Consider the following 15315-nt stretch of genomic DNA (forward strand, 5'->3'; position numbering starts at 1 on the left):
AGATTTTGAAGTTATATTAGAGTAAATTAAATAATGTATTGTATAAAAAATTATAATATTATTACGCAAACGGAAATAAATTAAAAAGGGTAAAAGTTTCACTGATTCTATTTAAAAAATCAAGTCATTATCCTCACGCTAGGATTTTCTCCTGTCGTGGGTGCGTTTACAAACATACAAGTTCACACACACGTGACATCCAGACCCAAAATAATAATTTGTGAATCATTCAAAGAGTTGCTTCGTGCGGGAATTGAGCCCGCTACACGTTACTTGGCCGGTTCCCTAGTCACTACGAAAACCGTCCAGTCAAATTCAAAAAAGACTTGTGAATAATGAAGGTTCTAATACAGGTATTCATTAAATTATAAAAATGTTGCCTAGGTAAGTACTTATTACTTACAGTAGCTTACAAGGGTAAGCTACTGTTATAGGAGTTCGGATTAGTTAAAAACTACTCCTTATGCCACACATCAAAAATCTTCCAAGAGAAAGAACATTAAATAGATTTCTGGTATATTAACGTCACATGAATAAAAATATTTTAAAGAAAATATTTTATTTTAAACATATTATTATTTTCTTCACGCAGCTTCACAAGTGTTATTAATTTAGTACAGCGCCACCTCTCCGCGAGTAGCTAGTTCAACTTTTTGGCAACAGATGGCGCAACCGAGTTCATTCTGTTATTAGGGGAAATGTGAAGGGCGGCAGGAGTAGCACTGCCGCTACCTATAGTAAAGTGTGAAAAAATACTATTTTACACATTGTTTCATGATTTTGGTAACGTATTGTGATAAGAATTTAACATATCAAGAACGGTTAATGGTTGCCTTTACTTGCTGACATCATATTGTCATGCTTTTAGTTCTAGCATGCTCAATGCATATTTTATTCAGATGCAGGTAGTATACAATTTAGTAATTTTTAAATATTTTAAGATAGATTTGTATATTTATGACCATCCTCTTTAATATTGTTTCACTCTTTAGTATTTACCACAGCAAGAATAAATCTATGGAAACATAAAGAGGCAAAATCAAGAAACTTCAAACAACGCCAGAAAAAAACAAAGAAAAAATTCCAAACACGAAAATCTCATGTCGTGAGCTGTCAATTACAAAATTCTTGGTCACTTCACATCTCACAATAATTATATTATTTTTTGGTTATTAAAAAAAGGAAAATGTCAAATCCAATGTTTAGTGGATGTTTAGTTTTGGCCAGCTGGTGATTTAAGTGGTGAAATGGTTCGGTGGAGGTATTGCATTGCGTTGGCAATGCTGCTCCTTCTACCAGCGAAAACTGAAGACTTCGATGAAGAGTGAGTATCCCCTTCTATACTGAGTCTTAAAAAATCAATGAAACGTACCATATTGATGTGGCTCATGGCATCCGATGAGGAAAGTCATGTCGTTGTCATGTTGACATGAACAGACTATAAAAGTGGCCGTGATAAAATAAAAGCCATTTTTTATCCGAGCTATCAGCACTAGTTTAGGTCCATAATTGCTTTTATTATTAATGACATGTTTATTTGCTTTTTAACTTCTTATGTCTCTTCTCATGTGTTGTAGTCCATAAGATTACAGTCGTGCCTCGACTGACTTGCGGTCAGTTTCACAAATCTCTCTCAAACTCCCGATAAAATTTGAAAGCTAATGTTGCGCTTAATTTCCATTTCTCAACGTATCACGTAGATGTAACTAATGATTATTCAAAAATTGAAACTGACTGTAAGAAATGTAACGCTATACTTCCTTACCTTCCATATTCCAACCCAATAAAACCGATATAACGATTATATCAAATAAAAGTTTAAAAAGTTCGACTTCAAGCAGTAGAAATGAAGAAGGTGAAGAGGAGGATGAGGATGATGAAGATGACGAAGAAGACGAGTCTGCAGCTGCAGCAGACAAAGGAGAGAGAGTGACAGTGGTACGGCGACCGCCACCTATCGTACCGACACCTAAAGCACTCACTGTCACTAGAACTATAAAAAAACGGCCCCTCGAATGCTATGTGTGCGCTTACAAAGCCGAGACGCCATTGAGAGCGTGCTTGGATCCCACTAAATACAGGTATTTTGTCGTTTCTTAACTGAACACGATTGATACTCTGTAAAAATTTCCCTGTTGATGTCCATTTTGAAATTCTAAAAAAGAAACTTTAAAAGTTTGACAATAATATTACCCAAAAGGTGTAATATAATAAACAAATGTCATACTTAGTCACGATTTTCTTTGGAAAAGCAAGAGATCTTAATTAATTACCGAATGTGTTCAGCAATAGGTACAAAATTAGATAAAAACCATTACTCTTTATTTGGAATAGGGGGCAAACGAGCAGACGGGTCACCTGATGGTAAGCAATCAACACCAGGGGAGTCACAGTCATTTGAATAATTTCGCCTATTCACTTTCATCTGAATAGGCGAAATCTCTAACAGTTCCACTATGCAGGCTTCTAATCATTGTGTCTAGTTGCAGATACAATAAAAGTATTATTGTTTAACAGCAATATCCATTTAGAGCTCATTTATTCATTAAAATATACCAACGAAATTGAAAATTTCTCAGGCCTAAGTACACTCCTGTTGTCTTCAGTAAGAGACATCCGAACTTTAACCGCTTCGGAGAAAGGTAGCGCTAATTCCTAGCCTGCAAATCCTATTTCTGTTGTTAACAACTCAGTTAAGTTTTTCTTATTTTCAGAGTGCACACGATCACATGCCACAGTGTGGACGACAAATGCTTTACGTCTGTTATATCAAAAGGCAACTCGTACGAGGCGGTGGTGCGAGGGTGCCGCTCTGGCTGTGTTGGCTCACCGGAGACTACTTGCTGCGAGGTATATAAAACTTATTTATACATACAAAATTGATGTTTCAATAATTTTTGCTGTATGTTAGGTTAGTTCCCTAACCTGTTAGTGATTCTTAAAGTGGTTGTTTGCTGAAAAAATCTCATTTAGGATTGATTAGCAAACAAGATTAGGCTTCTGTATTTTCTAATATATTTCTCAATTTGCAGTTAAACCGATGCAATAACCAGGCGTTTGCGATGCCTGTGATAGCACCCCGCACGCTGACCGCCGCCAATGGCAAGGCAGGCAAGACAATACCGCCGACAATACTGTTCTTCGTCACCGTGTTGTTAGTGCTACAGACAGTTGTCAAAGTGGCCTTTGTGTAACCTGAGACGTCCTTCCATGAGACTTGCATCAAATTGAAGATGAATATTGCTCTCCATTTTTTTCCTCTTTCTTTTCCTTTGAATGTATAGATATTCAAAGGAATTTATCACAATCAGTACCTTTTCCAACATTACCGATGGCCGCATGGTTCGAGAGCCAGTTTAATGTAATGGCGGAAGACATATACAGGATTGAAATCTTATAACCAATAAATTTATGAAGTACAAGCTACGATCGTGTGAGGTGACAGTGAAAATTCGTGGTGCATTTATAGTTATGATGTTTTTGTGTAGTGAAGTATATTTTTTTGAAGTTTGTATTAAATTTTATCGCTCATTTTTCATTGTTTTATTCCCTGTACCGAAATTGGATTAATTACACAATTATAAGCTACAAACAGGTCTCAATTGCCCTGGTTTCTGCCAAGAGTTAATTGTAACTTCACGAAATGGGATTAATTAAGTTTCAAAGATACACACCCGACCTGTAACCTACACGAGCCAATTCTGAGAACCACATAATTGTACAAAAGTTCTCCAAATTCTTCAAAGGAGCTCCTCAAAGGCCGCCCTTATAAAAGGTCTTATGATTGAAAGGCGCAAGGGAAGGGTCACTCGACCTCTGCGGTCAAGCCGCCTTTCCGCCCAATTGAGCCGCTTCCGCCCGCCAGGGGGTGCTGATGTGAGGATGGAATGAATTATTGACGGCTATAATGTTACGCCAAATATTTTTTGTATGAAGGAAAATGTTTGAGTGTGAGATTAGCTTTATAGTTTTGGAGTTGTACCCTTTTTCACACTTCTATTTTGCTTCATAAATGTAAGAAGAGGTATATGTATACATATTTACACCAACTTTTCTTCAGTTATATTATGATACATGAAATAAGACTAAATCCTTTTGAATAGTGACCGAATTTCTGGATATTGGATACTCAAGTATCCAATCTACAAAGCTACCTAACAATTACTTACTTTACAATACACCAACAATGCATTATAATACTAGTCTAAACCCAAAGAACCACACCATTAGATAACTTAATTCCCAAAAATTTCAGTTGCGATCACTTGAGTAGGCTTGTCCTGATTTTATTCAATTGGATCCCATCATGTCAATTTCTTTAGATTTCCGCACCACTCATTCGAGGTGTTGAACCCAAACATATTTTGACGGCCGATCATAATCTCTACCCTAAGGCACTTACCACGTGTGAAAACCCATAGGAAATTCCAATAAACCCGACGATTTCCCCTCGAAAAACCCTCAATTTGGGGTGTCCAGCGAGTTAAGAAGCCAGTTCACTTGTTCTCGACATATGGAGCAAATCACTTGAAATTGAGATGAATAAAGCCACCATACACGTGCAGTTGCTTAGGACTTTAACTTTACACATATAAGGGTTATTTTTGTTTGTTTTTCGTTGGAAGGAAAAGTTGGTATTGTTAAATTTTTAGGGTGAGAAAAGTTGATATCCGGACCGGACTTGTGGGTGATTTTTATTGGTTATAAACAGGGGGCCCGTGTTAGCGGTGATTTGGGTCATGTGAAGTTTGGTCAACATTGTACAGGGCGCGTCTGTTTGATTTGAAAGTTAAGAAGCTTGTTTCTTTTACTTTTGGACATTTTTGGGGTGTTTAACTTTTGCGTGTAGTTTTTTTTTATTCATGAATCAATTTCACAGTAGTTACAAGCTCGCACGTGTTTACAAAAATACTTAAAAAACATTACCATTACGAAGACATCAGCATATCAACCTACCCTTGATTATCAAACATCTGCATTTAAATTTCAACTTTATAACTAAACGAAATAAGGCTGAAAATCTAATAAAGTAAGGTATAACTTGATATGCTACATACATTGGTAAGTTTGCAATGAGGTTTTGCACCTGGTAGGTGCATTACAATAGTGTAGAGGCAATGATCGATCGACTCATTTGCCACGCACCATCGGTCAACACTGAGATTTGCACAACACTACGCTAGTGAGGGGCGTGGGCGATATGAGAGCTTGTCGATAAATAGAGTGGTTGGTGTAAAAAATGTTGTTAGAAATGTATTTGTAGAGTTATAGAGCAGGGTAAAAAAATATCAATACCTAGTATGTTTAAACATAACTTAATTTACATAATATTCTAAGTACATTACCTTTCAGTAGCATAACTTGCATGGTGAAGAACTAGTAAAACTGAAGAAATGATTGAATAAATTGTGAAATACAAATAAAACTATCTATATTTAACTTTTGGTTAGTTTCTATAAAATCCGTATAAGTCACAAATACTCGTAATATTGAAAACTCGATATCGACCGACACACATCACTAGCAAAAAATGACAACTTTTAATACGCATTATTGACCGAATGACGAATGATCCACGCTGATTTGGATCAATAAAATTATGCAAAATCATCGCGTCATTGATTCGTATTGACCGTTTTACTTTATTATAGAAAATATTGCGTTTGATCATAATCTTCGCGTCCGTGACATTTGTGGCTGTCATTGGGCAAAGTGAAGTAATGCTTTGTCATTGTTGCAACGGTTATTTTTACTAAATATCTATAGAAAAAGATTTCTATTATAATAATTTTGGTGTGTATGTGTGAACTAGTCCTGTGTGCTATTAATGTGATAGTAATGCCAGTAACACTACAGTTTTTTTAAGGAAGCAAACCATCCAATGACTTGTCTCGCCTTAGGCGAGGCGAGAGGGAGTGTCAGACACTGACTAAAAACCACTCCGTTCCTACTCCTGCTTTTTGAGTCGGAGCCCCAGTAACCCGGCCGTCTGCAGCTCCGGTCATCAGTCCTACTGGTCCCCATATGTGGTGGTCTGATGGCTCTTTGAGACTAATACTACAGTTACCGGACATATGATATTGTAAGTAGTTACACAATCTAAGAATTTTAGTCTGACAGTTGCCATGTAGTGAGGTAAATAAGATCGGTTGCTGTTTTTGAAAGATCCACAAGATTTTTAAGAATATTAATTTATTTAATGGATCTGAAAATAGACAACTGACATGTAACATCATTATCGTAACCAACCTGAAGGTTTGAAATTGTAATGACGGTTTTTTAGTATAATATTATATTATTCTTTCAATAATGCGTCTCTTTAAATGCATTTCTATTGATACTTACGTATAAATATTATCCTCCTAGGTCACTTGACCTATGTCGCATTTCGCATTTGCGACCACTTGGTGGCAAATGCGACTGCTAGACAAGGGGTCTCGGGTTCGACTCCTGGGTCGGGCAAAGTATTACAGGGCTTTTTTCACGTTTCCATATACTGGGCACAATTCCAGACTCCGTGCTACCACTGAGAAATTATCAAAAACTGAAAAAAGCCCAGCAATACTTAGTAACATTAACTAGTAACAATAATAATTATAACATACATTTTTATATTAATTACCGATGCAATAACTTAAGTAACCGTTCTACGTAGGTACAATTCAACAGAAAAATCACTGCGACTGAAATTCTCAATTTAGACGTTTCAGACAGAATAAAAACTAATAAAAGGCTATTAAAAGAGACGTGAGCGAAGCGTTTCGTTTCACTTGCGGCGGTACAACACAAAGAGTGCAAACTAAACACATGGTAACTACACTTAATAGTCTTGTACTAACCGATTATTTTTTAATCTAGGTGGACTTTCTCCTTCTTCTTCTGTCTTGATAAGACTATAGAAGACAGTGTAGTCATTTGATAAGGTTATATTAAATTACGTAGTCTTACTATGTGCTAATCAGTAGCTCTTGAGGTTCAGCTTGGTTCAACTTCTTATTTTTTATAAAAACATGTTGCCCCACACTGGGAGTCCCTCACAGTTCATATACATATTATGGGTCACACAAAGAGTGACTCCGTGCGGGAATCGAACCCGCTTCACGTTGCACGGGAGCCGGTTGCCCAGCCACCGCACCAATTGTGCAGTCAAGTTTTGTAGTTTAGATGTTCGAATGTGCTATGATTTTGCAAATACCTGTATCGATAGTTATCAAGTATCAAGGCACTAGAGTATTAACGTCTAAATACATTAAATTAGACAATCACAGCCCTTGTATAGGTATACATCAAATTATACTGTCGCAGTCTTTATACCTATATATTGATTTTAAATTAAATTCCCATTCTATAATCTTATACTAAGTCCTGAAGTAGAGTAGCTGTATGAGTAATCCGAATACTGGTGGGTTTGTTGGCCGCAGTGACCGGCGGCCGGTCAGACGGACAAACAGTAGATATTTGCGTACGCGCCGTTTTTTGTTGGCACCCGGCCAGATGACCGCGCCTGCACTGCAGCTCTATACAGGGTGAGAGTTATTGGAAAGTGGTTTTTAGAGAAATTTTATTGAGTGTACATAATAATATACATTTTAATATACTCGTAGATATAGGACGACAAGTAGGTACAGAGAAGAATGCATTTTTGTGGCTCTTGGGTATCATATAAGAATTTTATAATATATTTCAAAAAGATCTGTTCTTGCACCCGGCAATAGCGCTCTCTGATGAACCTAAACTTTTTAATCAGCGTCAAATCAACTTCACCCACCTACATTACAACACCTTAGTTTCGAGGTTATGGGAAATTAACTTATGTGGAAGAGACCCACAAATTGGCAGTGAACGCTGTCCATGATTTACTGTTTACTCTGCGTCAATCGATTATGGTACAACGCATTTGATAAATATTTTTAACATTAATTAAACCTTACAAATATTAATCCAATTTTGTAACTTCGCATACGAGTCAAAAGTCGAATATGCGTGAAAAAAATAATAAAAACAAACTGTGATCCTATATTCCAAATTTTCCACACTTTCAGATAGAATGTTTTAAAAAATACCAAATAAGTAATGTCCACCCACTGTTCGCAGTGCAAAGTGCATTAACATCGGCCGAAATGTGCATGTATTTTTGTCGGACGATAAATAGCCGGAATCCAGTTGCAGGCCGATGCTAAATATTTGCTGATAACTTCATCGTTGATGCATTTATGATCAACAGTTATTTCTGTTCGGGAAATTTTGGGTTTTCGGCCTTTACATGAGAATCAAAATGTTCTTTGTTGCTGAAGAATTGTTCTGAAATTTTTCCTTAAACATTATTATTTTTGTCTTGTTTGTTGTTCGCTGGGAGGAGGAAAAAAAACTACAACTACTACTAAGTACTAAATTTTTAATTTGTTGAAATTATTTTTTAGCGTTGATAAGTCTGCGTTTGGCCACCAACCCACTTTCTGCCAGAACGGTGAAGCGAAGATGTGGCCGAAGATGGAACACACAGACTTATACACACAGACATGTAGTACCTATTCACTCTAACCTTGAAAATAATTGTTATACTTTGAGACTGAACCAAAAATGTATGTGACATACCATTTCCAGATTGCAGAACATAAACTATCTTATACTATTCTCTTTTCCAATATGTCCATTGTCATTTTAATTTTCTCTATCATAAAATAACTATAGCGAATATCTTCCCTACAAACTGGGTCATAGGATTATTTAGAAAAAGTGGAACAGTAAATTAGTTTTTTAAATTGGTTGGGAATATCGGAGCAACAAATCAGCTTTGTAATAAGTAGAGAAGTGAAAATCTTTCTTAGTAACTAGCTAGTATGATTAAAATAAAAACTTCCTAGTTACATCACAAATAAGGTTGAAAAACCAATGACAGCTTATAATATCCGTCTTGTACATTATTTTAAATTATTAGACACGTATTTTTTATTTTCTTACGGAAACAAATACTTTTGAAGATATATTGATTTAAAATATCGCATAACGTTCCTTGTAATATGTACATTTAATACGTAGAAACGACGTACATATTTGCTCCTATTTTTTAATTTTGATTCGTTTTATCTAAGTATTGTTATCTTATATGACAAAATAAAAAAATACGTGTCTAATATTTTTTCATTACCCAACTGACGGACTAAATAGTTTTTTAATTTTCATACCCCGTCATCATCCCTATTTTGGTATAGTTTGAGGTGCTGGTGTCTACATACGGGTATTGTCCAAGTGTGGTAACAAAGCGTGACCCGACGTGTGTCGGTAGATAATAAACTCAGTTATCTTGGTCTTCCTTCGCTCAGGACCAAGTTTTTCGACTTAAGATCTCAGTTACTGCTAGTTTGAAGAGGGTGGGTAAGTATGGAGTTTGATTTTAAAGCTAATATCATGACCTTTATGATCAGTATAACACTATTGTATTGGTTTTTGCCCAAGTTGTTCGGGTTCGGCTCAGTAATTAGTTGTTTGGGCAAAGAATTACTGAGTTTTTTTTTGGATTTTTGAAAATTTCTCAGTAGCGGCACGGAGTCTGGAATTGTGCTCAGTATATACGTGTAAAATAGGCTCACTCCCTATTACATGGGACATATAAAGCAAATGGTGAAAAGTAGGTGTACATTTTATAGCGGCATTACGTGGCTCTGCCTACCCCTTCGATGATAAAAGGTCTAACGTTACATAATATATGGCAAAACATACTAGAGTAAAATAAAAACAGAATACAGAGAAGCCATCTCCACTCCACAGGACGGCAGCGGGCAGTGACTAGGCCGCTCACACCGCCGCGACCCCACATACGGGTCTGATTGAAAAGTTCTTTAAGCCACAAACTTCACAACTACTCCAGCGAGTTCACAAGTCCACGTACCTCTAGCAGGCTTTGTTTGAAATTCACTCCGTGTGTCCCCACACTCCTTACTGAATCCTTTAGATCGCTTCAGATAGAGATAAGGTTTTCATCTAGTTCTTAGTTTGTTTAGTTTGGTTTAAAATTGATGTTTTTTAAGTTTTGTTTTTGTGTTTTGAAACTCTTGACCATTGTGTTTAATAGATTTGTGTTATGCGTTTGATGAGAGGGTTTTATAGAAATAATTATCTACTTAACTGGTGAAAAAGAGGTGAAATATTAGGATGTATCTATATTTCTTTCTCTCTTTTTGTTTTGGAAACCAGAAGCGCAACGTTGTGTCCTTGAGTGGAAATGTATTGTTTTTAGTATAAGTTAAGTTTAGCAAAGCTAAGAAGTAAATGCCATTATTTGTAAAATTTTTTCAACACAAAGTTTTTTATATGAGCCTCTAGCATGGATTGAAACTAGTCGAGTTCCTCGTCAAACGATTTAACAAAGTTTTACGTTAATTTTTATTTATAAGTATTATCACACTCCATAACTTAATAAACTTCAGTAGCCAGTGGGTAGTGAAGTAAACAAAGCGATATTACGAATGTACCAGTGCGACCAATTCATTATTTATACTCAGTGTAAATGTAAGCAGAGTCGGGACACAAGTATATACTAATTGTTGGTTGTGCAACCCACCACAATGTTGCATGAATGAATTATCATTCAGAATTAAGAGGATTGCCAGCTTACAATAATATGTTTAGATATGTTTGTGAGTTAGTGTTGTTTAGGAATACCATAAGTAAGTACCTAAGATGAAGAAGAAGAAACTGAATTTTGGATTTTTCAAGATACGCCGCTTTTTTTAATTCCTTCCAGCTAAAAGCCGCTTTTTAATTCCTTTCTTTTGGTTAGTTTGCTATTTCTAGTATTATCTTTATATTATACATGCCATTATTATGAACATAAACCCAACGCTTTTCATAATGATATTTCTGTCATTTAGGGCTTTTAAAATCTGTGCTGAATTATTTGTGTTGTATGTATATGGAATTCTGTTTTTAACTTTCTTACCTGAAATCCTAACAAGTTACCTTTTTCCTTGTATTTATTTTTTGATATATGTTATGATCTGTATAACCTTATGTAACTCCTACTGCTCCAAAATCAGATCGAAAACAAAAAACCAATGCCACAAACATTTAGTCAAATCATCGATGTTTATTTACTACATCGTCCAATAGATCACGTTACTAGCACCTTTACACTGTAATCATCACTAGCATTAATGCTGGAATTCAGACAATGCCACGATCCGAGGCCAGCCCTGTTGTAAATCCGAGTGATCAATGTTTATCGTTCCCTTCAAGAAATAAGGTGGTCAGTGCCAAACAATTTGTATAATTTCCGATAATGTGACCACTTCCAGATGTGTCAACAGCTATTTAGTTGTAATTGATGTATTGTGAGGTTTGGTAAACTGTGTTTAGTAATGTTGTGTGGTGGGTGGTGGGATTGCAAGAGAATTGACGCGTGTTTTTGTGTGTTAGTTAGGGCTTATTTTTATCAGACGTCTGGTGGTTGACGACGAAGGCACACGTGTAAGTGGTCAGTAGTTTTCTATTTGTCAATTTGTCTGTAATTGATATCATAGGAAAGCATATGTATTTATTACATTTATTATGCTTTATGCACAATCGTACTTTACGCGGACTTAATGCCATTGGCATTATCTTCCAGTCTGACCTTTGGGTGATGCAGAGAGGAGTATATACGGTATTTCAGAAAATTGATACAGAGTTACGGGCTACATTTAATTCCGATATTCCTAAAAACTCCAATAATAAATTGTAGTTCTTGAAATGTTATCTTCACTCGAGCATTCTGCAAAACAGAAAATATTTTTAAAGCAATATTTAAATACAAATCACACTACGACACTACAAACGATAGTGATACATAACTCACCAGTACAATAGCTTAATTTCAGCCTCCCCCCACCACCAACAACATCAACCTCCAAATCAAATCAGGGTCACGACCACAGGAAGACAAAACATAACCTCTCAGCAAGCCAGGTCATCCGGACTTCACCCCACGCAGCCTGTCAAGCAAGCGCGCATATTAAAACATTATTCAAGCAATCATTACCATAATAAATGTTAATAAAGTCACTGTACATGCACATTAGCCGCCACTAAATCATTTGTGGGCTTGCTATTGGTTTTTAGCGGCCTGTATCAATTATAGCGCGGACTCTGGCGAGTGTTGTTCGGGTTGTGATGTGGCTCTACTTGGGGTATAGCGGGATTAGCTTTATTTTGAATGCTCACGTATATTAATGGAGAAACGCTTTACTAGTTTCGAGTCGCCACGTCTGCGCACGCTGCTTCATATCTGATTATTTAATATACGTTAGTACACCGTGATTTTTAGTTAATTTAGTATGTCTCACGATGGTTATTACAAATATTTTTTCTAATGTTGGTTGGATAAATATATGAGCCTGTTAAACTACTGTAGCTCTGTCAACATCATTGTTGGGGTATTATAATTAGTTTGGACTGGAAATATATTTTTCTTCTTTATTACAAGTTGAATGAACTTTTTCAGCAATCGTAGGGTCAATTTACTCGTAGTTTAAACTGAAGTTTATTTATGACTGTTGAAGAAGCTAAATAAGTATGAAATATTCGTAACAATTAGCGTTCCATTGTGTGTTTAAAGAGTCCCACCAAAAATAAATGTTCTCAATCTTGTGAGAACGACTAATTCGTTCGTTCATTCTAGTAGGTCCCTCGAAATTAAGATTAGTTTAAAACAATCCTATCGGCTTTAGAAAACATAAAAATTTACAACAATCCTTAAAACAAGTTTGTAAGTTCGAATATTTTACAATGATGTAGAGCAACATACATAGTCAGTCAGGCATTGTATCGCGGGCGTACATAATCGCAGACCTTACGACTCGCGCCCACGTGACCGTCCTGCAGGACGAGCCGAGCCAAACGTTTAAGGTGGGAACATACACCGGCCAACTAATTGTAGGACAGTTTTGTAGGGAGGGAAATGGATTAGAGGGTTTGTTAAGGCTAGATTTGATAGCTTTCTAGACAAAAGTACAACGTTAAATTGTAATGCTTGACCAAAGTACTTACTGATTAAAAAAGTTGTCATTAATGTTACTCAGAAAACCGACGTGATACAACGCTTTTGTTGTGTTTCGTTGTTTGAATGAGGTTACCAGAGGTCCAAATACATCCCATCTATTCCCAATCCCCGATTCCACAACAACCTTTAAATTCGTTACCCCCAAAAGGTCGGCAACGCACTTGTAATGCCTTTGGTGTTTCGGGTGTCCACGGCGGCGATTGCTTGCTATCAAGTGATCAGTTTGCTCATTTACCGGTTTTTAATACCATACTTTTTCTTTCAGTCAATTCAAAGTAACTACTTAGATAATTACTTGTTTCCAGAGTCAAGCTATTTTTGAACACGAACTAAAGATATGGTTCATGTAGGACTAAGTAAAGGACACTAACACCATGTAGTCTTCGCCTAACAATCGAATCCACTCGTCTTGTTGTAAACACTATGAATATTCATCATCCGTTTATACGTTTTAAAGGAGTTATGATTTGCTGCGTATGCTGATCAAATTTTGGCCTAAGCATAAACTATGCATTAGTGTAAATTGTACACTGTGCACGAATCTACTTGGTATGGACGTGGTTGCATTTGTTAGTTGCAAATCATTAGCTGGAATTTTAATTCTGATTTTGAATGCAGTGAGTCCAGTTGAACCGGAGTTTAAATGAGAGAAGCGGATCGGAGATGTTTTTGAAACATCCAGTAGCTATACTGAAATTCACAAAATATTGTTCAAAGTTAACTATACGATTTTAAAAGCATAGAAAAGTTTGACTATTCAAATACATGTACAGAAAACATTACAATCACACGTAAAACTTACATTAAACAAAAATAAATCGAACAACAAAACAATACAATCGACAATTACCTTCAAAAAGTCTCGATTCCAATTACAAGCACGGAATCTCACACATTTCGTGTCAAAACTATTGAGAAGCACGGCTCGAGAGAGCGTGTTCCCATAGTAACCCCATGGCGTGGTGCAAGCCCAGTGATTCGGGCCGCAGAAGGCCGCAGTCGTTATCGGTCAACTCGCGACCTTTGAGAAGATGCCTCGCTTGCACAATCAGTACCTTTAAGTTCTAAGATGTTTTAGGAAATAACGTTTTTTTGTGGAGGATGTAATAAGAATATTTTGGTTTAAAAACAATGAGTGTTGTAAAAAAATAGTTAGTCGCCTCAGTGATTGTAGGTATTTCTGATAGATTGGAATAGACATTATGTCTAGACAAATCTAACGTAGTTCCAGCTATTTCAGGTAGAATGACAATATTTGTTGGCAGTAATTAGAGTACAGATCTTCGTGTTATTGGAGTGGGCCTCCAATCAACAATGAAATTGTGGAGTTTTATTTCTGGATTAACCTCTTGTATGCCGTATATAAGACAACAATAGAAAACACATTGTGTCTCGCGTGGATCCACGTTCCAAACATACGAAGGGTTAAGTTCTAGATTTACAAGTCTAAAGCTTAATATTTAGGCTTAGTTTTACAAGACACAAAAAATGGTTCAACTCCACTCTACACCCATAAAAGAAGAATATACCTAAATATTTATGAAAATATCTCTCTTTAGAATCATTTAATTCCACATAATACCGTCCCATCCGGCTGGGACGGTGACATTTGTGCGCCCGCGCTGGCCGCTTGACCTATAGCAGCATCCGAACAATATCGCTGTATCTCCACTACCTGAGCTGTTTGGCGCAAGATTACAATACAAGGATACTTGTGTCTGTCTGTAACTGTTAGGTAGTTGGTAAGTGTAATGATGGTTAGGATATTTCGATGTTCATAGCTTATGCGTACTTGTGTTAATATGATCGAAGATTTGTATTACTGGGCTTTTCTCGGTTTTTCGAAAATTTCACAGTAGTAACATAGAGTCTGGAATTGTGCTCAGTATATGGGACTTATAACACAAATGGTGTAAAGTGGGTGTACATTGTATAGCGGCATTACGAGCCGTAATGTGCACCTCTGCCTACCCCTTCGGGGATAAATGGCGTAACGTTGCATATTAATATTGATAAAAATTTATGATATTTGACATTGCTTTCTCTAGTTTTTGGGGAATTAGCTATTACTTAAGTTGACCTCTACTCTCTACTCATGAAATGAGAAGAAACTAATTAGACAATAATAATATTATTAGGTGTATTTCTGTTGTATCTCCTATTCATCTTTCTCTGTTTGGAGTCTTGTTTATTCCTCAATGATAAATTATGAATGAAAAACAAAAACGTAAAAATTTTTCATCGATTTTCGACTCCATACCTTCCATAGCTCCTTACAT

The 15315-nt window shown here is 36.3% G+C and overlaps 1 protein-coding gene across 7 annotated transcripts; it reads left to right on the forward strand.

The window, feature by feature from the left end:
* The first annotated feature begins 1048 nt into the window (after positions 1–1048).
* LOC118267965 (lisH domain-containing protein ARMC9) lies at positions 1049–3533 on the forward strand. Of its 7 annotated transcripts, none has more exons than XM_035582224.2 (5): positions 1049–1324; positions 1818–2081; positions 2580–2642; positions 2715–2850; positions 3033–3533. In XM_035582224.2, exons 1-5 carry the CDS (start codon positions 1248–1250, stop codon positions 3192–3194), a joined length of 702 nt encoding a protein of 233 aa, XP_035438117.1. In that variant the 5' UTR covers positions 1049–1247; the 3' UTR covers positions 3195–3533. The 7 variants fall into 7 exon arrangements, with proteins under 7 accessions (XP_035438117.1, XP_035438118.1, XP_050550088.1 ...); XM_035582225.2 differs by having other exon boundaries at positions 1827–2081; XM_050694131.1 differs by having other exon boundaries at positions 1839–2081.
* Positions 3534–15315: the final 11782 nt, after the last annotated feature.

Source organism: Spodoptera frugiperda, chromosome 6 (assembly GCF_023101765.2).
Source record: "Spodoptera frugiperda isolate SF20-4 chromosome 6, AGI-APGP_CSIRO_Sfru_2.0, whole genome shotgun sequence".
Classification (NCBI taxonomy): domain Eukaryota; kingdom Metazoa; phylum Arthropoda; class Insecta; order Lepidoptera; family Noctuidae; genus Spodoptera; species Spodoptera frugiperda.